The following is a 27474-nucleotide window of genomic DNA, read 5'->3' as shown; positions in this document are numbered from 1 at the left end:
AGAATTATTATCTAATCTTTCTTCTTTTTCCTCTAAACCGACTGAAGCTGAGGAGCAAAATCTCGTCCAACTACCACGGGTCACGGCTACAAACTCCATAGCTGGGTCCTGCCGATCTCGGACCTGACGTCCTTCACAGAAAATGATAGCTCATCCCTAATCCCACTGACACCACGCGGCCCGCGCGCGACTCCCGCCCTCTGCAGATGGCCACGGTTCGATTCCTAGGCACCCCTTTTCCCCCCAATTTCTTGAAAAAAAAGAGACATCGATGCTACGCTCCGGCCAAGAGAGCCAACAGCCACGCACGATTCCTTCCCCTTCGCTCGTGGCCTCTTGGGAGTCACGAGTCGCGACTAGCCGGCGGCGGCACCTCCCTCTCCGCCACAGCATTCTTCTCCGGCCGACATCTCCATCTTCCACTCTGGCCGGCACCGCGCCCCTCTCTCCGTCCTCGTCAAGCGCCTCCGTCTCCTTCTCCCAGTCCGGCGGACGGTTAGTGTTTTGGCCGGCGGCGGCCGCGCTCGGCGTAGGCCGTAGGCTCCCCCACCGGCCGCGCCTCCCTCTCCCTCGCCTACATCGACCGGCCCCTCTCTCCCTCCTCAACATCACCGTGCCAAGGCCTGGCCTCTAGGCTGGCCATCGCCGCCTTGGAAGATGGCAGCGGCTCGACCCTGGATGCGGTGGCACGGGCCCAGGAGGCGGCCATGGGAGGGCTTGAGATACGGAGGCGTGGGCTTGGGATGCGGCAGTGACGCGGGTCCGAGATGCGGTGGCCGCGCGGGTCTGGGATGTGGCGGCTGCAGCTTCCACGAGGGCCCAGGAGGCAGCAGCGGCGTGGCTAGGGAGGCACGGCGCGTAGCCTCGAGATGCGATAGCGGCGTGGGATGTGGCGGCGTGGGCTCAGGAGGGCGTTGGCGCCAGGACGACGGACACCAGATCGCCAGGCCGCCGGCCACCAGGGTATGATTTCTGATTCCGTGAATATTTTGATCGTCTCAGCAATTAAGATGTGTACAGAAAGTGTTAGTTTTCTTTTTTCGAAATCGAAGTGCTGATAGTTGTGCCACAGCTCACAGGTGTCGTCACGAACAAGATGATTTTTTGGCTTGGGCTGGTTTGCTAAACCTGGTTCTACGTGAAGCTGAAAGGTGTAAAATTTCTCCTCAGGATTTGTGATTAGCTGGTAGTGCAGCAGTGTGTGGTAATTTCATTTGATTTCTTCACTTCAGGATTTGTACATCGTCTGTTTACTGGAACAGTAGTAGTAGTTTGTTAGCACGACCATGTAACTTTTAAAGTTTTGCCGGAGCAAACGTTTTGTTTAATATTCCTCACTTATGTTATGTCTGCATGGGTTTCACTAATGCCATTTACAAATTTGATTAGGTCCTACTTCTTTGGTGACATTTCTTCAAAAAGAAATGCAGAAGCATATCCAAATTTCCTATTCCATTTGTACTGACTATTTCGTTGGAAAATATCGATGTGATCAGAATGAAATGCTGCCACTAATTGTCAATACTCCTGGCTGGGTAAAAGGTATCTCTTAGTGATGCGAGAGCTGATTTGCTTGGTCTTACCACATACTTGATTCAGTAATGTTTTCTTTTTTGCATTTTAGGGAATGCAGGTGCTGGTTTTGATATGCTCATAGAGATGCTAAGGTATATCTGCCCCGCAATAGTTGTTCAGATATGCATCACAGTGCAGAGCAAGAATCTCCCTGATGGAGTGTTTTGGCTAGATGGTTGGCAAGCAGGACCTAAGATGATTAACATCGGTGCTGCCTCTCATGATGCCTCGAATAGATCGTGAGTAACTTTTTTTCAGTTAGAAATTCAGAAACTGATATAGTTCCTTGTATTTGTAAAATATACATGTAGGCTTGTAACTATGAACATTAAGCCATTTATCTCTGGTTGTGCTCAGACCTGTATATTATATAAGTGATTCTGTGATTGCACCATTCAGAGATAGTTGTATTTGGGAAGTTTACATATTCTCTACCTGTGTTCACCGGATAATGCATTCCATATTTAGCTATCAGTTTTCCTTATACCATGTTTTGACTACAGATGAGGGTACTGACATGTGTTCATTCCATATTTAGCTATCAGTTTTCCTTATACCTCTGTTTGTCCAAATGGAACCCGACTACAGATGAGGGTACTGACATGTTCATTCTAAAACATGGAATATCATCGGATTTCAAACAATTAAATATCACAGTGGACTTAATGGTGGTCGTAGCGTTAGCACGGACTTAATGGTGGCCGTAGCGTTAGCAAGTGCTTCTGCTGGTCTGAACAGAGTGATGTTGAAGTGGAGAGACGGGTGTAACTTGACACAAGACAAGTAATGTGATTTCATATACCCACCCTATTTATTTGAGGAAGATAACACATCTGCTGTTAGAGAAGTAAACTTCTGCCTGTATCATGTTCCTGCATGCAATTTATTTTCCTTTCTGAGTGCACCCTGCAATTTCTTTGAAGTATATTGTACTTGCAACAATGAAATATATATTCTAGATTGGCAAAATAGATCTTTAGAGGAGCTCTGGAACTCCTGATATGAATTTGTTTTTTAGGGGTGGAAATCTGTGATCAGGTGATTTCAGCTAAGTTGCTAGGGTATTTACCCCTACTGGTTTTACTTGATAAGAACGACTTCAAATCAGAAATCAGTAGTTTACAAACCTGTAGGTTTGGAGGCCATAGTATACTCACAAATTTTCAAAATTTTTGCAATGAAGGTTTGGCACAATTACAGAAAAGAAGAATAAGTTGTGTCTTAACTTTGGGCAGCATTTCTGACAATTGAGTTGCTGTCTGTCTTCTTTCAGTAATTCTGTTAGACATTCAAGATTTTGTTCCCCCAAATCTACGTCAAAAGAGAGCTCTTGCTGATTTTGTTAGTGCTCATGGATCTGCAAGCCCCAATATTTGGTTTGCTTAATAACATAACAGTTTGCTATTAGTTTCTTGGAATTTCTTTCCACGTTGCAGTTTCGTTGTTTGCAATGGTTAACATATACGGTGAAAGCTATTTGTTTACCCTGTTGCAAATCTAATGATTACCTCTTCTCTGTGTATAGATCCTGGTAGTTCTAGAAGTTGCTTTTGTGTCGTTGTTTTCGGACCACCGACGAGTAAATTTGTATTTACGCGTCTGGCTCGGATGGTGTGTTCGGAGGACACAAGGGTTTATACTGGTTCGGGTGGAACGTCCCTACGTTCAGTTTGCTGCTACTCATGTTACTGGCACTTGGTTTGCAGTAGGGGTTATAAACAGGTGAGAGAGGGAAAGGATGCTAAGTCTCCAATGAAAGGTGTGAATGAGTGCTGAGAGCTTGATTGCTGCTCAGCCGTGTGCTCGTGTCGTGCTCTTGTGCTTTTATCTCGTGGTTCGGTCTTGTGTGGATCTGGATCCCCTTTCATGGTGTACCCTGCTTCCCCTTTTATAGGCAAAGGGAAAGCACGGGTTACAACGGAGGAAAAGGAGAAGAACGAGAGAGAGAAGAAGGCTTCCAGGATCGTCGGGTCCTTCTTCTTCATGCGGGTCCCGCCGATCCTATAGATGTCAATAGGGATGGCTCCATGTCGTGGCCCTGTTCATCACTGGTGCCCTGTTCGTCACTGGTTCCATTTCATCCCGGCGGACATCGTGGTGAACTGACGCGCCTGTCAGCGTTCGTATGAGGGTTAGGTAGAACAGCAGCGGCACGCCCGACGTTGTTCTTGATGTGAACCCTCAGCTATGGCCCGTTATGGCCACGGGTTACATCGAGGTGTGCCAGTCTCTTCCCTGGTGTCAGAGTTTTGACCTAGGCCCATACGCTTGGACCTAGAGTGGTTGGTGGCGGTATGGGTCCCCGTCGGGCGAGACGGAGCCCGTGGCCTTAGGGTCGGGCGAGACGGAGCACGAACCCAAGAGGTCGGGTGAGACGGAGCCCGCGTCCTTGGGCTCGGGCAAGACGGAGCTCTCACCTGAGCGGTCAGGCGAGACGGAGCGCGAACCCAAGGGGTCGGGCGAGATGGAGCCCACGGCCTTGGGGTCGGGCGAGATGGAGCATCAACCCAAGGGGTCGGGCGAGATGGATCCCGCGGCCTTGGGGTCAGGCGAGACGGAGCCCGCGGCATTGGGCGAGACCCCTGCGGCCTCGAGGTCGGGCGAGACAGAAACCGTATCCTTGGGGTCGGGCGAGACGGAGCTCGTACCCAAGGGGTCGGGCGAGACGGAGCATGAACCCAAGGGGTCAAGGGAGACCTATTAATACGTCTTGCTTCATCCAAGGAAGTAGCCCCCGAGCCTACAGAGGAGTAGAAATACTCCTTTGGAGGCTTTTCCGGATGGTAGGACTCTTGAGGGCCTTGGCCTTCTTTTTGTAGCCCGCGGCGTGTCCTGGTAGGATGGCGATTCCCTCTTGTTGTGGTCGGTCTTCTTGGGGGCATGCAACCGTAAGATTCGGGAGGTCGGAAAGATTTTTCTTGATTTTGGTCCCCTAGGATCCTATCGGTCTGTCGCCGTACTGCGACTGTGCGTTTGGTCTTCTTGTGAGTCCAACTTTCCTCAAGCCCCCACGCGCAGTAGGGGTCTGGTTGAGGGTCATCTCATCTTTGTGATCGTCGTCCCTCAAGCGTTTTTTCGAGAAAACGGAGGGGCTGTGCCGTGCCACGTTTTTCCTCGATGGACGAAACATGGTGCTTGGTGAGCTGTTAACAAGCTAGTTCGAGTGGGGCCCTGACTTCCTGTTCATGGGGGTCCGGCATGGGTCAGCGGGTGACCGACTGTAGATTCTCAGTGGCCAATCCATATAGTTCTCGGGTCTGTTCGACCGGTCCCGAGAGCTCGTTGCCTTTCTTCGAGGAAAAACCATGGACTAGGAACCGATCAAGACTTGAACGTGGGCCGGGACGCCCATGGCGCTCGCGCGCCTGGGTACTAGCCGTTAATGGGCCCATCCCTTTCCACCCCTCACTCTAAGGGCGCCCCAGAGTGGCTGTGAACCCATCGAAGGGCCGGCCTTCGAACTCCTGGGCCTTAAAATAGGTCGTAGGAGCGTTTTCAGCTCTGTATCCCTCTTTACCTGCGACGGTTCTCGGCCCATTGATCGGGCGAACCATCATCCAGCGTGTCCTTTGTGGGCACGTACAGAGATTGCGTGCGCACGATCTTCGAAGGGAGGTGATGTGACGTGACGCAGCGGGTGAGTGAATCTAGGTGGATGGTTTGCCTTCTCGCCCTGCTCCACCTTATAAATAGCGGCCTCCCCCTTCATGTTTCTACAGACCAAAACCACAGCCTTACCATCTCTGTTTCTCCGCCATCGCCGTTCGGATCTGCCGTGTTTGCTACCGCCGTCGGAGCCCTAGATCTGTAGCCTATGCTCCTCCACCGTCGCCGTTGCTTCTCCGTAGCCACCTTCATCCTCCATGGATTCGTGGCATCACTCCAACATTACCTATGCGCACATGGAGGGCCTCGTCAAGCGTGATCTTCTCCGTGGGAGGACCGATGCGGTGGAGTAGCTTATGCCCGGCCGCGAGGAGGCACCGACGTAGCCCGATGGCTACGTCGTCTCATTCGTGCTCTTCCATGAGCACAGACTCGCGTTTCCCCCTCACCCGTTCTCTCGGGGTCTGCTGCACCATTATCAGATCGAGCTGCAGCACTTTAGGAATACCCCTCCAGCTGGATAGGAATCGATTCGAATCGCCGTCTCTCCCGGATAGTGAGAACTTGACTTGAGCAGCGGCAACGTAGATTCACTAAATATAAAGATATGGTTAAATGATGATGATAATGATGATGAGAATGATGATGAGCCATGAAATACCTGATATGGTTATTATTGTTTGCAACTAAATCAAATGATTGATTAGTACAGGTGCTAATATAGATGGTAGGAAATGGCTAAAAGTCACTGCTAGTACAGGTAAATAATGCAAATGGTTACTCAAGCTTTTATGCAAAAAGGTTGTCCAGCAAGATCCACTGATAAAGCCTTGCATACTCCTTGGTGTCATTTATTTCTGGTTTATGACGGATAAGTCTAGCTGAGTACATTCTCGTACTCAGGGTTTATTCCCCCTTGTTGCAGATGACGTGCTCTATAATAGCTACTTCAAGTATTGTCTCCACCCTGCGGGGAATGAAGACTAGATCATGGGCATGATCTTCTATGTTATCTTATCTTGTTGCTTTTGCTGGATATGACTATGGAACTGGCTCGTATTTGAACTAAGTGTATGTGAGGGTCTCAAACTACTTTGTTTCCGCTATTTGTGAACTCATTTTGTAATAACTATGTGAACTCTGATGTATGAGGTACTTATGAACTACTTGTGAAATGGATGTAACATGTGGCTTGTTATGTTGAATTACTATGATCTTGGTTGTATGCAAGTTGGTTTGAAATCCCTCGTGGTTTCAGTTGACTACCGGGTTTATATGGGTTCAAGTATGAAGGTTTGATCACTCCGGTGATTGCTTTCGTACTTGTGCTCTTATAAATTGGTCGGTTCTGTTATAGGGAGGCCGCCCTATAGGCTACTCTGGACGCCCTGGCCGCCACCCTCAAGTCTCTCCAAGCATCAGTCGATGCCAACTCTCAGGCGATCCAACGCCTGAACGCTGCCCAGCCGACGTCATCTTCCTCCGGCAGCAAGTCTGCCACAGGGGAGCCCCACCAGGACCGGCCGCCACGGTTCCAGAAATTGGATTTTCTGCGGTATGATAGAAAATCCTATCCGCTCATCTTCATTAACCGCTGCGAATCCTACTTCCACCAGCAGCACATCATGGAGGAGGAGAAGGTTTGGATGGCCTCCAACAATTTGGAGGAAGGTACCCAGATGTGGTACATCCAGATACAGCAGGACGAGGGAATTCTGTCGTGGCGCCGCTTCAAGGACCTGTTGCACCTGCGCTACGGACCTCCTCTGCGCTCGAACCCGCTCCTCAAATTGGCGGCGTGCAAGCGCACGGGCACCGTCGTGGAGTACCAGGATCGCTTCCAAGCGCTCCTCCCTCGCATGGGCCGCCTAGACGAGGAACAACGGGTCTAGCTCTTCACCGTGGGCCTCCAACCGCCACTCAGCTTTGACGTCGAGGTGCATAATCCACAGTCCCTCGCCGAAGCTATGAGCCTGGCGCGCAAGCTTGAACTGCAGGAGCAGTATGTGGCGCCTCAACCTCGCACGGTGCCCCGAGCACTCTTACCGGCACCCGCACCGCGTCTTGCTCTACCAGCGCCGCCCGTGACCACCTCGACCGCCCCAGCCACAGTCACCATGGAGGGCCGGCCGGTCAAGCGCCTCACCCAGGCCGAGCAGGAGGGACACCGTCGCTTGGGCCTCTGCTACAATTACGACGAGAAGTTCGACCGGGGGCACAACCGGGTCTGCAAGCGCCTTTTCTTGCTGGAGGGCGTTGTGGAGGACGACGAGGACATTGAAGAGGGCGACACCGAGATGAGCCCCACTTCTCGCTCCACGCCATCGCCGGCGTCCACTTCAGTGACACGATGCAAATCCAGGTCACGCTGGGTGACACGTCCCTCATCGCACTCCTCGACTCCGTATCGACCCACAATTTCATCTCCGAGGCAGCCGCACAGCGCATAGGACTTCCTCTGTAGCACCGTCCTCACCTAATGGCCACGGTGGCCAATGGTAAGTGCGTCTCCTATCTGGGCGTCATCCGCCAGGCCGCGCTTACCATCAGCGGCGACAACTTCGCCGCAGACCTATTCGTTATGCCTCTCGCCGGCTACGACGTGGTCCTCGGCACGCAGTGGCTCTCATCGCTGGGGCCGATCCTCTAGGATTTCTGCACCTGGATGATGCCATTCAAGCGAAACGCGTGTGATGTCTGCTGGCACAGGATGGCAGGCCCTGCCGCACCCGGCCTCCACGCAACTACTGCTAGCGCCACCCTACTAGACGAGCTCCTCGACTCCTCCGACGTCTTCGCTGAGCCCCATGGGCTGCCTCCTTACAGCCGTGACCACAGCATCCTCCTCCTGCCAGGATCGTAGCCTATGGCGGTCCGCCCCTACCGGTACCCGATGACGCACAAGGACGAGCTGGAGCGGCAATGCGCTGCCATGCTAGACTAGGGGCTACGCCGGAGCTCCTCGACCTTCTCTTCCCCCGTCCTCCTCGTCAAGAAGGCTGACGGGTCATGGCGTTTCTGCGTTGATTACCACGCCTTGAACGCGATCACCGTCAAGGATGCTTTTCCTATCCTGGTGGTTGATGAGTTGCTGGACGAACTCCACGGCGCCAAGTTCTTCACCAAGCTGGACCTCCACTCGGGCTACCACTAGGTCCGCATGTGCCCCGCCGACATCGCCAAGATGGTGTTCCGCACACACGACGGGCTGTACGAGTTTCTGGTGATGTCGTTTGGGCTGTGCAACGCTCCGGCCACGTTCCAAGCGAACGACGTCCTGCGCCTGTTCCTTCACCGGTTTGTGCTCGTGTTTTTTTATGACATCCTCATCTACAGCTCATCCTAGGTAGATCACCTCCGGCACCTCCGTGTCGTCCTCACCATGCTGCAGCAGCACCGGCTCTTCGTCAAGTGTTCTAAGTGCGCTTTTGGGGTCGCCTCCATCTCCTACCTAGGGCATGTCATCACCGAGGCCGGCGTCGCCATGGATCCCGCCAAGGTGCAGGCGGTCCGTGACTGGCCCCAGCCATGCTCGGCGCGTGCAGTTCGAGGCTTCCTTGGCTTGGCGGGGTACTATTGCAAGTTCGTCCATGACTATGGCACCATTGTGGCTCCCCTCATGACGCTGTTAAAGAAGGAAGGGTTCTGTTGGACCCTCGATGCCACCATGGCATTCCAGGCCCTCAAAACCGCGGTCACCTCGGCTCCAGTTCTATCCCTGTCGGACTTTGACAAGCCGTTCGTCATCGAGTGCGATGCGTCGACCCATGGTTTCAGGCGAAACACCCGATCGCCTACTTCAGCCGGCCCATCGCGCAACGACACCGTTCCCTCGTCGCCTACTAATGGGAACTGGTCGGCCTTGTCCACGCCATCCATCATTGGTGTCCGTATCTCTGGGGACACTGCTTCCTGGAGTGCATGGACCACTACAGCCTCAAATTTCTCCACGACCAGCGCCTCGTGACGATCCCACAGCATCATTGGGTCGGCAAGCTCCTCGGGTTCGACTTCACCGTTGAGTACAAGCCTGGCGCTACAAACATGGTGGCCGACGCCCTCTCGCGCGGCGACACTGAAGAGGGCACTATCATTGCCATCTCCGCTCCTTGGTTAGACTACATCGAGCGCCTCCGCCAGGCTCTGGACACCGATCCGGCCCTCGTCGCCATCAGGGACGAGATCACTGCAGGCACCCGGGCAACGTCGTGGTCCCTCACCGATGGCATGGTGGCCTATGATTCCCCGCCTATACGTTCCGCCGACGTCACCACTACTGCTAGAAATCATTACCACCGTGCATGAGGACGGCCACGAGGGTGTGCAGTCCACCGTGCACCGCCTCCGCCATGACTTCCACTTCCCCAACATGCGCCGCATGGTCTAGGACTACGTTCGAGCTTGCTCCACCTGCTAGCGATACAAATCGAAACATCTTCATCCGGCTAGCCTGCTCATGCCACTGCCGGTCCCGAAGGCGGTCTGGACTGACATCGGTCTAGACTTCGTGGAGGCGCTGCCGCGCATCGGGGGAAAATCTGTCATACTGACAGTGGTGGATCGCTTCAGCAAGTATTGCCACTTCATTTCCCTAGCTCACCCATATTTTGCAGAGTCCGTGGCCCAGGCTTTCTTCACCGACATTGTTCGACTCCACAGCATGCCTCAATCGATGGTGTCTGACCGCGATCCGGTGTTCACTTCCAAGTTCTGGAGGGAGCTGATGCGCCTCATGGGCGCCAAGCTGCACATGACAACGGCTTTTCATCCGCAATTGGATGGCCAGACGGAGGCAGCCAACCGCATCATTGTCATGTACCTACGCTACTTCACCGGCGACCGGCCCCGTCAGTGGCTTCGCTGGCTGCCGTGGGCGGAATACATCTACAACACGGCCTACCAAACTTCGCTCTGCGACTCCGCTACCGGCTTTAACAAGCCCAGGCGGTCCAGAAGCTGCACTATGACAAGCTGCACCGGCAAGTCTCCTACGCGGTGGGCGACTGGGTTCTACTCCATCTACGCCATTGTCCGGCCGCCTCACTGCCCCAGGCGACCACAGGGAAGCTGAAGCCTTGCTTCTTCGGGCCATACCGTGTCACCGAGCTCATCAATGAGGTTGCCATGTGCCTCGCCTTGCCTCTGCACACTAGGCTGCACGACGTCTTCCACATCGGCCTCCTCAAGAAGTTCATCGGTGATCCGCCAGCTACACCGCCACCTCTCCCAGTTATCCACAACGGCGCCGCTGTTCTGGAGCCCGAACGGGCAGTGTGCATCCGCCTAGCTCGCGGCATTCGACATGTGCTCATCCAATGGAAGGGAGAAACCGCAGCCTTTGCATCCTGGGAAGATGTGGACTCCTTCCTCCACAAGTACCCTGCGTTCCAGCTCGAGGACGAGCTGCTAGTCGAGGGGGGAGAGATGTCATGTGGGGCCACGCCTATACAAGGAAACGGCGCGCCCGGGATGGCCGCAAAGCCACTGAGGATTTGGGCGCGGGCACCACGTGGTCACCAGGCATGCAGATCAGGAAGAAATGACAAGTGGCTAGAAGGAAATAACAGCCGATCAAGGCCTTAGAATTAGGAGCAATTGGCTCCAATTTGTAGTGCCGAATGACCTATATATAAGAATACTCAGGATGATTAATAATGAAGCAAGAATTATTATCTAATCTTTCTTCTTTTTCCTCTAAACCGACTGAAGCTGAGGAGCAAAATCTCGTCCAACTACCACGGGTCACGGCTACAAACTCCATAGCTGGGTCCTGCCGATCTCGGACCTGACGTCCTTCACAGAAAATGATAGCTCATCCCTAATCCCACTGACACCACGCGGCCCGCGCGCGACTCCCGCCCTCTGCAGATGGCCACGGTTCGATTCCTAGGCACCCCTTTTCCCCCCAATTTCTTGAAAAAAAAGAGACATCGATGCTACGCTCCGGCCAAGAGAGCCAACAGCCACGCACGATTCCTTCCCCTTCGCTCGTGGCCTCTTGGGAGTCACGAGTCGCGACTAGCCGGCGGCGGCACCTCCCTCTCCGCCACAGCATTCTTCTCCGGCCGACATCTCCATCTTCCACTCTGGCCGGCACCGCGCCCCTCTCTCCGTCCTCGTCAAGCGCCTCCGTCTCCTTCTCCCAGTCCGGCGGACGGTTAGTGTTTTGGCCGGCGGCGGCCGCGCTCGGCGTAGGCCGTAGGCTCCCCCACCGGCCGCGCCTCCCTCTCCCTCGCCTACATCGACCGGCCCCTCTCTCCCTCCTCAACATCACCGTGCCAAGGCCTGGCCTCTAGGCTGGCCATCGCCGCCTTGGAAGATGGCAGCGGCTCGACCCTGGATGCGGTGGCACGGGCCCAGGAGGCGGCCATGGGAGGGCTTGAGATACGGAGGCGTGGGCTTGGGATGCGGCAGTGACGCGGGTCCGAGATGCGGTGGCCGCGCGGGTCTGGGATGTGGCGGCTGCAGCTTCCACGAGGGCCCAGGAGGCAGCAGCGGCGTGGCTAGGGAGGCACGGCGCGTAGCCTCGAGATGCGATAGCGGCGTGGGATGTGGCGGCGTGGGCTCAGGAGGGCGTTGGCGCCAGGACGACGGACACCAGATCGCCAGGCCGCCGGCCACCAGGGTATGATTTCTGATTCCGTGAATATTTTGATCGTCTCAGCAATTAAGATGTGTACAGAAAGTGTTAGTTTTCTTTTTTCGAAATCGAAGTGCTGATAGTTGTGCCACAGCTCACAGGTGTCGTCACGAACAAGATGATTTTTTGGCTTGGGCTGGTTTGCTAAACCTGGTTCTACGTGAAGCTGAAAGGTGTAAAATTTCTCCTCAGGATTTGTGATTAGCTGGTAGTGCAGCAGTGTGTGGTAATTTCATTTGATTTCTTCACTTCAGGATTTGTACATCGTCTGTTTACTGGAACAGTAGTAGTAGTTTGTTAGCACGACCATGTAACTTTTAAAGTTTTGCCGGAGCAAACGTTTTGTTTAATATTCCTCACTTATGTTATGTCTGCATGGGTTTCACTAATGCCATTTACAAATTTGATTAGGTCCTACTTCTTTGGTGACATTTCTTCAAAAAGAAATGCAGAAGCATATCCAAATTTCCTATTCCATTTGTACTGACTATTTCGTTGGAAAATATCGATGTGATCAGAATGAAATGCTGCCACTAATTGTCAATACTCCTGGCTGGGTAAAAGGTATCTCTTAGTGATGCGAGAGCTGATTTGCTTGGTCTTACCACATACTTGATTCAGTAATGTTTTCTTTTTTGCATTTTAGGGAATGCAGGTGCTGGTTTTGATATGCTCATAGAGATGCTAAGGTATATCTGCCCCGCAATAGTTGTTCAGATATGCATCACAGTGCAGAGCAAGAATCTCCCTGATGGAGTGTTTTGGCTAGATGGTTGGCAAGCAGGACCTAAGATGATTAACATCGGTGCTGCCTCTCATGATGCCTCGAATAGATCGTGAGTAACTTTTTTTCAGTTAGAAATTCAGAAACTGATATAGTTCCTTGTATTTGTAAAATATACATGTAGGCTTGTAACTATGAACATTAAGCCATTTATCTCTGGTTGTGCTCAGACCTGTATATTATATAAGTGATTCTGTGATTGCACCATTCAGAGATAGTTGTATTTGGGAAGTTTACATATTCTCTACCTGTGTTCACCGGATAATGCATTCCATATTTAGCTATCAGTTTTCCTTATACCATGTTTTGACTACAGATGAGGGTACTGACATGTGTTCATTCCATATTTAGCTATCAGTTTTCCTTATACCTCTGTTTGTCCAAATGGAACCCGACTACAGATGAGGGTACTGACATGTTCATTCTAAAACATGGAATATCATCGGATTTCAAACAATTAAATATCACAGTGGACTTAATGGTGGTCGTAGCGTTAGCACGGACTTAATGGTGGCCGTAGCGTTAGCAAGTGCTTCTGCTGGTCTGAACAGAGTGATGTTGAAGTGGAGAGACGGGTGTAACTTGACACAAGACAAGTAATGTGATTTCATATACCCACCCTATTTATTTGAGGAAGATAACACATCTGCTGTTAGAGAAGTAAACTTCTGCCTGTATCATGTTCCTGCATGCAATTTATTTTCCTTTCTGAGTGCACCCTGCAATTTCTTTGAAGTATATTGTACTTGCAACAATGAAATATATATTCTAGATTGGCAAAATAGATCTTTAGAGGAGCTCTGGAACTCCTGATATGAATTTGTTTTTTAGGGGTGGAAATCTGTGATCAGGTGATTTCAGCTAAGTTGCTAGGGTATTTACCCCTACTGGTTTTACTTGATAAGAACGACTTCAAATCAGAAATCAGTAGTTTACAAACCTGTAGGTTTGGAGGCCATAGTATACTCACAAATTTTCAAAATTTTTGCAATGAAGGTTTGGCACAATTACAGAAAAGAAGAATAAGTTGTGTCTTAACTTTGGGCAGCATTTCTGACAATTGAGTTGCTGTCTGTCTTCTTTCAGTAATTCTGTTAGACATTCAAGATTTTGTTCCCCCAAATCTACGTCAAAAGAGAGCTCTTGCTGATTTTGTTAGTGCTCATGGATCTGCAAGCCCCAATATTTGGTTTGCTTAATAACATAACAGTTTGCTATTAGTTTCTTGGAATTTCTTTCCACGTTGCAGTTTCGTTGTTTGCAATGGTTAACATATACGGTGAAAGCTATTTGTTTACCCTGTTGCAAATCTAATGATTACCTCTTCTCTGTGTATAGATCCTGGTAGTTCTAGAAGTTGCTTTTGTGTCGTTGTTTTCGGACCACCGACGAGTAAATTTGTATTTACGCGTCTGGCTCGGATGGTGTGTTCGGAGGACACAAGGGTTTATACTGGTTCGGGTGGAACGTCCCTACGTTCAGTTTGCTGCTACTCATGTTACTGGCACTTGGTTTGCAGTAGGGGTTATAAACAGGTGAGAGAGGGAAAGGATGCTAAGTCTCCAATGAAAGGTGTGAATGAGTGCTGAGAGCTTGATTGCTGCTCAGCCGTGTGCTCGTGTCGTGCTCTTGTGCTTTTATCTCGTGGTTCGGTCTTGTGTGGATCTGGATCCCCTTTCATGGTGTACCCTGCTTCCCCTTTTATAGGCAAAGGGAAAGCACGGGTTACAACGGAGGAAAAGGAGAAGAACGAGAGAGAGAAGAAGGCTTCCAGGATCGTCGGGTCCTTCTTCTTCATGCGGGTCCCGCCGATCCTATAGATGTCAATAGGGATGGCTCCATGTCGTGGCCCTGTTCATCACTGGTGCCCTGTTCGTCACTGGTTCCATTTCATCCCGGCGGACATCGTGGTGAACTGACGCGCCTGTCAGCGTTCGTATGAGGGTTAGGTAGAACAGCAGCGGCACGCCCGACGTTGTTCTTGATGTGAACCCTCAGCTATGGCCCGTTATGGCCACGGGTTACATCGAGGTGTGCCAGTCTCTTCCCTGGTGTCAGAGTTTTGACCTAGGCCCATACGCTTGGACCTAGAGTGGTTGGTGGCGGTATGGGTCCCCGTCGGGCGAGACGGAGCCCGTGGCCTTAGGGTCGGGCGAGACGGAGCACGAACCCAAGAGGTCGGGTGAGACGGAGCCCGCGTCCTTGGGCTCGGGCAAGACGGAGCTCTCACCTGAGCGGTCAGGCGAGACGGAGCGCGAACCCAAGGGGTCGGGCGAGATGGAGCCCACGGCCTTGGGGTCGGGCGAGATGGAGCATCAACCCAAGGGGTCGGGCGAGATGGATCCCGCGGCCTTGGGGTCAGGCGAGACGGAGCCCGCGGCATTGGGCGAGACCCCTGCGGCCTCGAGGTCGGGCGAGACAGAAACCGTATCCTTGGGGTCGGGCGAGACGGAGCTCGTACCCAAGGGGTCGGGCGAGACGGAGCATGAACCCAAGGGGTCAAGGGAGACCTATTAATACGTCTTGCTTCATCCAAGGAAGTAGCCCCCGAGCCTACAGAGGAGTAGAAATACTCCTTTGGAGGCTTTTCCGGATGGTAGGACTCTTGAGGGCCTTGGCCTTCTTTTTGTAGCCCGCGGCGTGTCCTGGTAGGATGGCGATTCCCTCTTGTTGTGGTCGGTCTTCTTGGGGGCATGCAACCGTAAGATTCGGGAGGTCGGAAAGATTTTTCTTGATTTTGGTCCCCTAGGATCCTATCGGTCTGTCGCCGTACTGCGACTGTGCGTTTGGTCTTCTTGTGAGTCCAACTTTCCTCAAGCCCCCACGCGCAGTAGGGGTCTGGTTGAGGGTCATCTCATCTTTGTGATCGTCGTCCCTCAAGCGTTTTTTCGAGAAAACGGAGGGGCTGTGCCGTGCCACGTTTTTCCTCGATGGACGAAACATGGTGCTTGGTGAGCTGTTAACAAGCTAGTTCGAGTGGGGCCCTGACTTCCTGTTCATGGGGGTCCGGCATGGGTCAGCGGGTGACCGACTGTAGATTCTCAGTGGCCAATCCATATAGTTCTCGGGTCTGTTCGACCGGTCCCAAGGGCTCGTTGCCTTTCTTCGAGAAAAACCATGGACTAGGAACCGATCAAGACTTGAACGTGGACCAGGACGCCCATGGCGCTCATGCGCTTGGGTACTAGGCCGTTAATGGGCCCATCCCTTTCCACCCCTCACTCTAAGGATGCCCTAGAGTGGCTGTGAACCCATCGGAGGGCCGGCCTTCGAACTCTTGGGCCTTAAAATAGGTCGTAGGAGTGTTTTTAGCTCTGTATCCCTTTTTACCTGCGACGGTTCTCGGCCCATCGATCAGGCGAACCATCATCTGGCGTGTCCTTTGTGGGCACGTACAGAGATTGCATGCGCATGATCTTCGAAGGGAGGTGACGTGACGTGACGCAGCGGGTGAGTGAATCTAGGTGGATGGTTCGCCTTCTTGCCCTGCTCCGCCTTATAAATAGCGGCCTCCCCCTTCATGTTTCTGCACACCAAAACCATAGCCTTACCATCTCTATTTCTCCGCCACCGCTGTTCGGATCTGCCGTGTTTGCTACCGCCGTCGGAGCCCTAGATCTGTAGCCTATGCTCCTCCACCGTCGCCGTTGCTTCTCCGTAGCCACCTTCATCCTCCATGGATTCGTGGCATCACTCCAACATTACCTATGCGCACATGGAGGGCCTCGTCAAGCGTGATCTTCTCCGTGGGAGGACCGATGCGGTGGAGTAGCTTATGCCCGGCCGCGAGGAGGCACCGACGTAGCCCGATGGCTACGTCGTCTCATTCGTGCTCTTCCATGAGCACAGACTCGCGTTTCCCCCTCACCCGTTCTCTCGGGGTCTGCTGCACCATTATCAGATCGAGCTGCAGCACTTGAACCCCAACTGGATCCAGCACATCGTGATGTGCGAGGGGTACCTGGGGATCGAGCCCCACTTCAAGCTCTGGAGATATTTCTTCTCCATCTCCTTGATGAAGAAGAAGGAGAGAGGTCGGGAGACCCCGGTGCCAATGGGATGCGCAGGAATCCACCTCCGAGGGCAGCGGGCAACTGAGTACATGCCCTGCCAGCTTTCTAGATCCAACAAGGGGTGGCACTCGCATTAGTTCTACCTAAAGGATGACCCTGCCACACCCTTGCCTGTCTTCTCTGGACGTCTGATCGAGGAGGTTCTGCCGCCATGGCCGTGGGGGGCACCCGTCAAGGAGAAGAAGAGGATGAGTGATCTCCTCGAGGCCATTGCGTTCCTGAAGACCCATGGCCTCTGCAGGGCCGGTGTCATCGGGGGGTATCACGCGAGGAGGGTGATGCCCCTGATGGCGCGCGTCTTCCCGTTGTATGGGATGACGCTCGGCGCGTAGCTCGTCGAGACAACGCTCGCCCAGGGGCCGCTCCACGATAGCGAGGTCGTGCAGCACATCAAGGAGGGCACAGGGGAGGTCGACGCCGTGTTCCCAACCTCGGGGCATCTTGTGATGCGGCCGGACTTGGGCTTCATCGAGCTGGCGGCGGGGTTAGTCTTCTGGGATTCCGTCGTGCTGCTGCCAGAGCACGCGGCCGTGAGGGCGACGAACCGTGCCAGTGGATGAACAACGGAAGAAGAAGGATGACAAGGAGAAGAAACGACGGTCGAAGCAGCGAGGGAAGTGGCATCAAGGCTCAGTCGGAAGAAGAGGAGGAAGAAGAAGAGGAAGATGATGGCTCCATGTCGCCCATCCTATGGGATGATCTAGCCGTCCGGGGATGAAGGACCCACCTTCGCCGCAGGCAGGGCCCTTCTCGTGGCATGTCACAAGGCAGGAGGGGGTGGGCGCGCCCCCAGAGGCTGACGGAAATGAACCGCCCCACTGCAGTCTGAACCTTCGTTGGTGGCCTCATAACCGGTGGAGCCAGGCCATCTCGCCTGATCCAGGCCTTCGATGATGGCCCTGAAAGCCAGGCAGAAAATAGGTCACCCTGCTCAGTCCTGAGCCCTCGGTGGCACCTCCGGAGTCGGCGGGGGTAGCCGTGTTGATTCGTCTGAGCCCTCCGAAGACAAGGGAGGGCTCGAAGCGGCAACGTGCCGACAAAGAGCAGCCGGGGTTGGGCAAGCCGGCACCAAAACATCCTCATATGATGGCATGAAGGTGAGTCAAGAGTTCCTTCGTCCTATTGTCTTAATGGACTTTTGCCACAATCTGACCGCCATGTCCCTTGTAGCGTCGGAGGGCGTGGGACTCTCCTATGGCTTGCTCCGAAGAAGATTCTCCTCCAGCAAACACGCCAGGAGCTGGCTGGTGCCGCGCTAGTGGTGAGCATGAGTGGCGTCAGCGCGGCCACAGCGTCGACCGGGGAGGCACAGCCGATGGCTATGTCCACAGGAGAGCAGGCGGAGGAGGGCGTGTTTGGGGCGCCGTGGTGGGTGCGGCGCGTCCAATCGTGTCCTCGGTGTCGTAGGCGGAGGAGGTACAGCCGAAGCCACCATCCGTGCAGGTGGCTGTGTCCACGGTGGGGCAGACGAAAGGGGGCGCACCCGAGGCATCCTTCATGGATGTGGCGACAGGGCAGGCCTCTGTGTCCGTGTCACCCGCACCCTCTGTCGCTAGAGGAGTCATTCTAGGAGGAGCTACCATTCGCAGAGAGCTCGGCGCCGCTTGAGGTCAGTGCGGGGACGTCCCGGTCTCTGTTCCGGGTGGCTGCCCTCGATGAAGTGGTAGAGGAGAGGGAATGGGAGGAGCGTCCACATGGAGGTTGGGGACGCGGTTCATGCCCTGACCACCATGATGAGCTCGACTGCGCAACATTGTCGCCTTGGTCAGCCAGGTAAGATATGACCGTGCTTCCGACCCTTATGTTCTTCTTCCGTGTCTCTAATTCTTTTCTTCTTCGTATGTCCTTATGGCCTGCAGCTAGGAGAAGTCCCAGCTCCTTGCTGAGGAGACATGGTGGAGTGAGGGGCTAGGCCGCATAGCTCGCTGCCGCCTGTCAGGAGGTGGCTGAGCTTGCCCCTGCCACTCAGGGAGGTGGCCGACCTTCGAGTCAGGGAGAAGGAGGCTTCACGACGAAGCTAGTGAGCCGAGGAGAAGCTCGCGGCCCTGATCGAGAGCGCGTGCACAGACGCCATGGAGGCCAAATGGCTACAAAAGGAGCGGGACAATTTGCTCTGGGCCATAGAGGAGCTCTGCGTAGGGACTGAGCTGGCTCACCAAGAGCGTGCCGACGCTCAGCAGCGGGTCGACCACCTCCAGAAGGAGCTCCAGAGGGAGAGGGACTTGAAGGTTGCAGCCAAGGGCGTGTCCACTGGCCTCGCCGCGGAGGTTGGGCAGCACCAAGGGGAGGTCTGGTGCCTAGAGGCCGAGGTGACTCGTCAGCGTGATGAGGTACGCAGGCTTCGGACTGATGTGAACAGTAAGTCTCTGATTTCTCTTGTTTTGTTTTCTCCCTGGAATCCATGGTGAGCCTTCTAACACGGTCGGAACGTGACTTGGGTAGGTCTCGACGACAAGCTTGGGGCGGAGGTGGTGAAGAGCCATGGCCTAGAGAAGGAGATCAGCAAGGTGAAGGACACCCTCTAGAAGGAGAGCAACGAACATGATAGCCTGCGCGTTGCTGTCCAGCTGGTCTACGACGAGCTCAAGCTGGCCTCATAGCAGGAGACAAGCTCCCTTGCGGTTCGTGCCACCCGAATTACGGACTAGGCACGTGATATGGCGAGGGGCGCGCTTCACTTTGGCGTTCATCGATCATTCACAATCGCCCGTTCTCATTACGAGAACATCGATCTGGCGACAATGAGCCAAGGCTTCGTGCCCATCAATATCGACGCTGAGCTGGACGTCATTGAGGTGGAGGTGGCCCCCCTGGCACATGACCTTTCTGCCAAGATAGAAGATGAAATCATCCCCCCTAGGGGTTAGTTTTGTCAGATAGGTCAGGCGGCATATCTATAATAAGCAGACAAGTTCCATCCCTTTTGTTTTATTTGAACAAGTTTGCTCTTTTGTTTTGGTTGAACAAGTCTGTTCTTTTGTTTCGGTTGAACAAATTTGTTCTTTCTCCCTTTTTATGTGTAAAAAGGGGTTAAAGCACTCTGACCCTTCCTTTTGTTAAGACTATAGAGCTCGAGGTGTGGGCAGGAAAACTCTGGTCATGCTGGTAAGCAAGGGTGTCGTAGCCGCTGGGGCGTAGGTTTCTTGCAGTCCGACCAATTTTACTCGGCATTCGTTTCTGCAACCCTTGCCTCTAGGTTTTTAACATGAGAAAGGGTCGGGCACGGTGACTATTTCAGAAAGGGTATATATATGCCCTTATCAATCAGCCCCCTAGTGGGACCCGACCCCTTGCCGTTGCCGGGGTCGGGTTTCACTAAAGATCGAGGAGACGATAGCGAAACTAGTAGGAGAAAGCGTCTCTTGTTTTAGAAACGTTATTCTTAGTTTTCATACGTACCCCTCCCTAGGATCTGAGCCATCGTTCTAAGGCCGCGCATTCGGTCTCCTTGCGAGTCTAACTTTCCTCGAGCCCTAGCGCATAGCGGGGGTTCGGTCGAGAGTCGGCTTGTCTTTGTGATCATCACCCTGTCCGCTTTTTACGCAACCAAAGGGGTTGAGCTAACATCACTTGCCTCGATGGCTCGAGTGTCGCGCTCGGTTAGCTCGCTAACGGGTATGTTCGAGTGGAATCTGGGTCCGTCATTCATAACGGGGTCGACATAGCCCTCATGTGGCATTCCACTGCTCCTTAACCCACCTCCCGGCAGATGCCTGAGTCATTCCGAAGACCGACTCAGGTGGCCCACTGGCCTCCGCTCGATGGAGATTCTGTGGGCACGGCTCGAGGTTAGGATCGAACAAGAAGGTCGAGATAATCCTGTCCGCTTCTGAGCGGGTCGGGCAAAGGCCGCTGGGGCTCATCTGTGTTTTCTCCCCTAGCTTTGTTCGACGCGAGGCGGCCTCATGCCCTTCGTGGGCCAGCCTTCGAACCCCAGTCAGTCCCCGCTCATGTTGAATGAGACAACTACCACTTCGTGACGTGACACGAAACGTTGCGATGCAATAATTGCATATGCGATGCTTGGATGTATGAGAATGGATGAATGAATGCTCATGCACTGGAAAAGTAAAGTGGGGGTCGGTAAAGTTACATCGATGGCTCGAGTGACGGGTTCGGGGAGCTCTTACCTGGATATGTCCCGAGTGGAATCTAGGGTCCGTCGTTCATGACGGAGTTGGCATAGCCCGCATGGGGCATCCTAGTGCTCCTTACCTGTCTCTCGGCAGCGGCCTGAGCCGTCCGATCGACCTACGTGACCTGCTGGTATAGGACTTACCTCGATGGCTCAAGTGACAGGTTTGAGGAGCTCTTATTGGATATGTTTGAGTAGAATCTAGGTCTGTCGTTCAGTGATGGAGTCGGCAGAACCCGCATGGGGCATCCTAGTGCTCCTTACCCTATCTCTTGGCAGCGGCCCTGAGTCCGTCCGATCAACTTTGGTGACCCACTAGCATAGGACTTACCTGTGGAGATAGAGGATGAGATCATCCCCCCAAGAAATTAGTTAGGCAGATAAGCCAAGCAGCGAACTCGTAATAAGCGGACAAGCTCTTAAATTTCGTTATGGCTAAACAGATTTTTAGCCCTTCTCCCCTTTTTTATAAAAAGGTTCATTAAGGCTATAAGCTCGGGGTGCGAGTGAACAAACTCTGATCATGCTGGTGAGCAAAAATGTCAGTAGCCACTGGGGCATAGGATTTCTTACAGTCTGACCAGTTTTACTCAGCGTTCATTTCTAGCAATCCTTGCTTCTAGGTCTCAACAGTGAGAAAGGGTCGGGCGTAGAGAATGTTTGCTAGGTGGATATACTCTTAAATGCATTCCGACTCTTTCCGTAGCTAAGGCTTAAAAAGCTCGGGGTGCAGGAAAAAACTCTGATCACGCTAGTGAGCAAAAACGTCATAGTCAGCTGGAGCAGTAGGTTTCTTGCGGTCCGACTAGTTTTACTCATCGTTTGTTTCCGCAAACCTTGCTTCTAGGTCTTAACGTGAGAAGGGGTCAGGCATAGAGAATATCTACCATATAGATATGCTCTTATCAGCCCTAGAGTGAGGCCCTGACCCCCTGCTGTTGCTAGGGGTCGGGTGTCACTAAAGATCGAGGAGTTGATAGTGAAACTAATAAGAGAAAGCATACATAGATTTAAGGGTAAAAGCACATAGCTGTTCGATGTTCTAGGCTCGATGTTCTCGGCGTTGATGAAGACTTCGCCGTTGATGGTCCTGAGCTTGTAGGTGCTAGGTTGGAGCACCTCCATGATGACGTACGGTCCCTCTCACAGCAGGAGAGAGCTTGTGGTGGTTCTTGTTGCTTTGGACGAGGCGGAGCACAAGGTCTCCGACGTTGAAGGCCCAACCCGCACTCGACGGCTATGGTATCGGTGCAACGCTTGCTGGTACTTGGCCGAGCAGAGAAGGGCAACGTCGCACGCTTCATCTATCTGGTCCATGGCATCCTCGAGGGACGCCTCGTCTCCCTGTTCGTTGTACGCACTGATCCTTGGCGCTCCATAGTCGAGGTCGGTCAGGAGGACAGCCTCAGAACCATAGACCATGAAGAATGGCATATAGCCGGTGGCCCGGCTAGGGGTCCTCCTCAGGCTCTAGAGCACCACGGGAAGCTCCATGACCCATCGTCTGGTAAATTTGTTCAACCAGTTGAAGATCCTAGGTTTGAGGCCTTATAGTACCATGTCGTTCCAGCGCTCAACCTGCCCGTTCATGCAGGGGTTGCATTACAGCGGCCCAATCGACGCGGATGTGGTATTCGTCACAGAATAGGAGCGGTGAACTACGTGTCATTGTCCGTGATAACGGAGTTTGGGACTCCAAAGTGATGGATGATGTCAAGGAAGAACAGCATGGCTTGCTCGAATTTTATCGAGGAGATCGGTCGAGCCTCTATCCACTTTGTGAACTTGTCTACGACAACAAGCAAGTGCGTGTAGCCCCAGGCGCCCTCTTGAGAGGTCTGACCAGATCGAGCCCCCAGACTATGAATGGCCACATGATGGGGATCGTTTGGAGTGCTTGGGCTGGCAGGTGAGTCTACCGAGCATAGTATTGACACCCTTCCAGGTGCGCACAATCTGTTCTAGGCCAGTAGAAGCCTTGTTGGAACGCATTTTTGGCCACGGTCCTAGGCACAGTGTGGTGCCCACAGACCCCACCATGGATATCACTTAGTAACTACGTCCCTCGTTCGATGGGGATGCAGCGCTGCAGGACCCCGATGTGGCTTCGCCTGTAGAGCTCACCGTCAATAAGGACAAAGGACTTGGCACGATGTGCGAGCCGTCGAGCCTCCATTTTTTCTGTCGGCAGCGCCTCACAGAGGAGGTAGTTGAGGTAAGGCGTCCTCTAGTTGGTCAGAGGGTCGGGCTCTATCACTGGATCCTCCTCAAGCTCCATGACTTTGGGGTCAGATGGAGCAGTCGGTTGGTTAGCCCCCAAGCCTAGGGCGGGCGGTGCGTCACCGGTCTATTCTGGCTCCTTGTAGCGGACCAAGGGCTTGTACTGATCGCTGGTGAAGACACCCGTTGGCACCGGCTCTCGACTGGACGCCGTTTTCACCAGCACATTGGCCGCCTCGTTGAGACGCCTCAGGATGTGATTGAGCTCAAGACCGTCGAACTTATCCTCGAGCTGATGAACTTCTCGACAATATGCAGCCATCTTGGCGTTGTAGCAGCTGGATTCCTTCATGACTTGGTCGATGACCAACTAGGAGTCAACCCGAATGTCAAGCCATCGGATACCCAACTCGATGGCAATGCGTAGGCTGCTGATGAGCGCCTCATACTCAGCCACATTGTTGGAGGAGGGGAAATGGATGCGAACCATGTACCTCATGCGTACCCCATGGGGCGAAACGATGACCAGCCCTGCGTCGGTGCCTTTCTTCATCAGCGATCCATCGAAGTACATCGTCCAGTACTCTTGGTCGATGACTGCTGGCGGCATTTGGACCTTAGTCCATTCGGCAATAAAATCAGCCAGCACCTAGGACTTGATGATCGTCTGAGGGGCATATGAAATGCCTTGACACATCAGCTCGAGTGCCCACTTCACGATTCTTCCTGTGGCATCCTAGTTTTGGACAACCTCACCGAGAGGGAAGGACGTCATGACTGTTACTAGATGCGACTCGAAGTAGTGACGCAACTTCCTCTTGGCGATAAGGACGGCGTACAGGAGTTTCTAGATTTGGGGGTAGTGAGTGTTAGAATCGGACAAGACCTCGCTAATCAAGTACACGGGACACTATACTTTGAGGGTGTGACCCTCTTCTTTTCGCTCTACCACCAGGGCGGTGTTGACCACTTGCGTGGTGGCCGCGATGTAGAGCAGAAGTGGTTCCCTGTCGGTCGATGGGACCAGGATCGGGGCCTTCATCAGGAGCTGCTTGACCGTGTCAAGTGCCTCCTAGGCCTCGGGAGTCCATTCAAAACGGTCAGCCTTCTTCAGAAGCCGATAGAGGGGGAGACCTTGTTCACCGAGGCGCAAGATAAAGCGGCTGAGCGCGACGAGAAACCCTGTAACTCGTTGTACCCCCTTTATGTTCTGAATCGGGCCCATCCTCATGATGGCCGAGATCTTCTCTGGGTTGGCTTCGATGCCACTCTCGGAGATGATAAAACCCAGCAGCATACCCCTTGGGACCCCAAAAACGCACTTCTCAGGGTTGAGCTTAATGCCATTTGCTCGGAGTTTCACGAAGGTCTGCTCTAGGTCGGCTACGACCTGGTCAGCCCATTTGGACTTGACCACGATGTCATCTACGTAAGCCTCAACGGTTCGCCCGATGAGATCCCTAAAACACTTGAGCATGCAGCGTTGGTACGTAACCCCCACATTTTTTAGACCGAACAATATTGTGACATAGCATAATGATCCTGAATAGGGTCATGAAAGATGTCACGAGTTGATCGGACTCTTTCACCGTGATTTGATGGTATCCAGAGTATGCATCAAGGAAGCAAAGGGTTTCGCACCCTGAGGTCGAGTCGACTACTTAGTCTATGCATGGCAAAGGAAACGGATCCTTTGGACACGCCTTGTTGAGACCCGTGTAGTCGACACACATTCTGCATTTCCACTCTTTTTTTCATACAAGAACTGGATTGGCTAACCACTCGGGGTGGTACACTTTCTTGATGAACCCGGCTGCCAAAAGCTTCACAATCTCTTCGCCGATGGCCCTACGTTTCTCCTCGTCGAAGCGACACATGCGCTACTTTACAGGCTTGGAGCCTGGCCTGATCTTCAAGGCGTGCTTGGTGACTTCTCTCGGAATGCCTGGCATGTCTGAGGGTCTCTATGCAAAGATGTCTCTGTTGGCGCTGAGGAAGTCAACGAGCGCGCTTTCTTATTCAGAGGAAAGCGTGGTGCCAATACGCACCACTTTGCCCTTGGAGCCGCTGGGGTCTATGAGGACCTTCTTGGCACCCTCTATAGGCTTGAAAGACCCAGCCGACCGCTTGGGGTCGGGCATTTCTTCGACGATCTCCTCCCTGATGGCCGCAAGCTCTTTGGAGGCGACAATTGCCGCGCTGTGTTCATAGCACTCGACCTCACACACGTAGGCGCACTGGAAGGAGGTGCCGATGGTGATGACCCCGCATGGACCCAACATCTTCAACTTTAGATAGGTGTAGTTGGGACGGCCATGAACTTCGCATAGCATGGACATCCCAGGATGGCGTGGTAGGTTTCGTGGAACCCGACCACTTTGAAGGTAAGGGTCTCCATCCTATAATTGGTCGGATCCCCAAAGGTGATAGGCAGATTGATCTGCCCAAGTGGCATGGCCTGCTTTCCTGGCATGACGTCTTGGAAAGGTGCCCCAGGTCGGCCAGATGCGCGCTCGGTCGATGCCCATGGCGTCGAGCGTTTCAGCGTACATGATGTTGAGGCCACTGCCTCCATCCATCAGCACCTTGGTAGCCGCTTCGTGTCGATGATCGGGTCGACCACGAGTGGATATCTTCCCGGCTGTGGGACACTTTTCGGGTGGTCGGTCCGATCAAAGGTTATGGCGGACTCCGACCATCGAAGGAAAGTAGGCGTGGCCAGCTCGGCCATATAGACCTTCGCAGCGCGCTAAGCTTCTAGCGGCGCTTGAAGTCCTAGGTCGCCGACCCTTCGAAGATCATGAGGCAGCCATCCAGCATCGGAAAGCCATCGTCCTTCCCCTCGGCGTCGTCTGCGGTCGGCTTGGGTTCCTTCCTATGCTCCCCCTTGTTGGAGCCTCCAAACAAGAACTGCTTCATGAGGACATAGTCCTTGTATAGGTGCTTGACTGGGAAAAGCATGGTTCGGGCATGGCCCTTCGAAGCAGCTTCTCGAAGTGGTCCGGAGGCACCCTCGGTGGGCTTTCCGACCCCTCTCGCGGTCGGCTGGTGGCCATGAGCGAGCCCTCACGCTACTGCTTGTTCTTCTTCTTGTTGGGGACTGGTTGGAGGCGCCTTCGCCGGTGTCCTCGTCCCGCTTTGCCTTGCCTTTGAGGCGGTCGAAAATCGCCCCGACCGCCTCTTTGCTCGAGGCGTGGCTGGTGGCGATATCGAGGAGCTCCTTGGAGGTTCACGGGCCCTTATGTCCTAGCTTGTGAACCAGGGACTCGCAAGTGGTATTAGACAGGAAAGATCCTATGATGTCGGCATCAGCGACGTTGGGCAGCTCGTTGTATTGCCGGGAGAAGCGCCGGATGTACCCACGAAGAGTTTCCTGGACTTTTGTCGGCGGTTTTGAGATCCCATGGGTTTCCAGGACACGCGTAATGTGCCCCTAGAAGTTTCCCATGAAGATCTCTTTTAGGTCCGCCCAACTTTGGATTAGGTTGGGCAGAAGGTGTTCCAACCACGTTCGCACCGAATCGGCCAGGAACAATGGAAGGATGCGGATAATGAAATCGTCATTATCTGCTCCACCGGCTTGGCAAGCAAGCCGATAATCCTTGAGCCATGGTCCAGGGTTCGTTTCCCCAGAGTATTTTGCGATGTTGGTCGGCGATCAGTACCGCGGTGGGAAGATGGCGTTGAGGATGTGTCGGCCAAAGGCCTGAGGTCCCAGCAAGTTGGGGCTCGGGCTTCGGCCCTCGCCGCTGTCGTAGTGTCCGCCACGACAAGGATGGTAGCCACGGCTAGCCTTCTCTCTCACATCGCCGCGGGTACGCCTACGGGCGTAAAGGGTGTCACGCGTGTCACGGTGGAGGCTGAGACGCTCATGCATCGGGACCCCAGCGCACGACCTGTCGCCTTGCTGCGCCTAGTGGACTGACACGTCCTTGTTGGGTTGCTCTTAGGGTGCGCGCTGGTTGGCATCAAGCTTGCATCGTTGGGTCAGCGAGCTCTCGGCCTGTTATGCCGCCGCACGCTCGAGTAGTGTGCGAATCTCGTGATGGGCCCGATGATCCACGGGTGTCGTAGGCCCCGGAAGCCCTCGGAGCAAGGCCGCCGCAGCAGTGATGTTCTGACTTCCCGGGTGAAGTGCGGGAGGGCTTCGTCATCCTCGATGATTCTCCAGTTCACGTCGCGGGCCACGGCACGCGCACAGCCCACCGTCTCTGTGGCGCTCGATCGCTTGCTCGAGCTTCGTGCATTCCTACTCGAGCTAGAGTTCGTGCTTCCTTGAGCTCTTGGTGTCGGGCCTTCAGCTGCTCTACCTGCAGGCGAGGTGGGTCCCCTACATCCCCCTCGACCTCGTCATCGAAGCCATTCATTGGGGTAGCCTCTCCCTCGTGAATGCTTTCGACAGTATCCCTCGGGGGTACCTGCCATGAAACATTCACAAGAG

The 27474-nt window shown here is 53.7% G+C and overlaps 1 protein-coding gene and 2 long non-coding RNA genes across 3 annotated transcripts; all 3 read left to right on the top strand.

The window, feature by feature from the left end:
* Positions 1 to 1007: 1007 nt before the first annotated feature.
* On the top strand, positions 1008 to 1931 carry LOC136510129 (uncharacterized). Its single transcript, XR_010772620.1, has 3 exons — positions 1008 to 1151; positions 1390 to 1542; positions 1634 to 1931. It is a non-coding gene; the product is annotated as an uncharacterized lncRNA (long non-coding RNA).
* Positions 1932 to 6468: 4537 nt separating this feature from the next.
* Positions 6469 to 7073, top strand: LOC136510552 (uncharacterized). The gene is made up of 2 exons (XM_066504962.1): positions 6469 to 6474; positions 6555 to 7073. Exons 1-2 carry the CDS (start codon positions 6469 to 6471, stop codon positions 7071 to 7073), a joined length of 525 nt encoding a protein of 174 aa, XP_066361059.1.
* Positions 7074 to 11850: 4777 nt separating this feature from the next.
* Positions 11851 to 12774, top strand: LOC136510122 (uncharacterized). The gene is made up of 3 exons (XR_010772619.1): positions 11851 to 11994; positions 12233 to 12385; positions 12477 to 12774. It is a non-coding gene; the product is annotated as an uncharacterized lncRNA (long non-coding RNA).
* Positions 12775 to 27474: the final 14700 nt, after the last annotated feature.

Source organism: Miscanthus floridulus, chromosome 16, assembly GCF_019320115.1.
Source record: "Miscanthus floridulus cultivar M001 chromosome 16, ASM1932011v1, whole genome shotgun sequence".
NCBI lineage: Eukaryota > Viridiplantae > Streptophyta > Magnoliopsida > Poales > Poaceae > Miscanthus > Miscanthus floridulus.
This window is presented reverse-complemented; position numbering and strand designations above follow the sequence as displayed.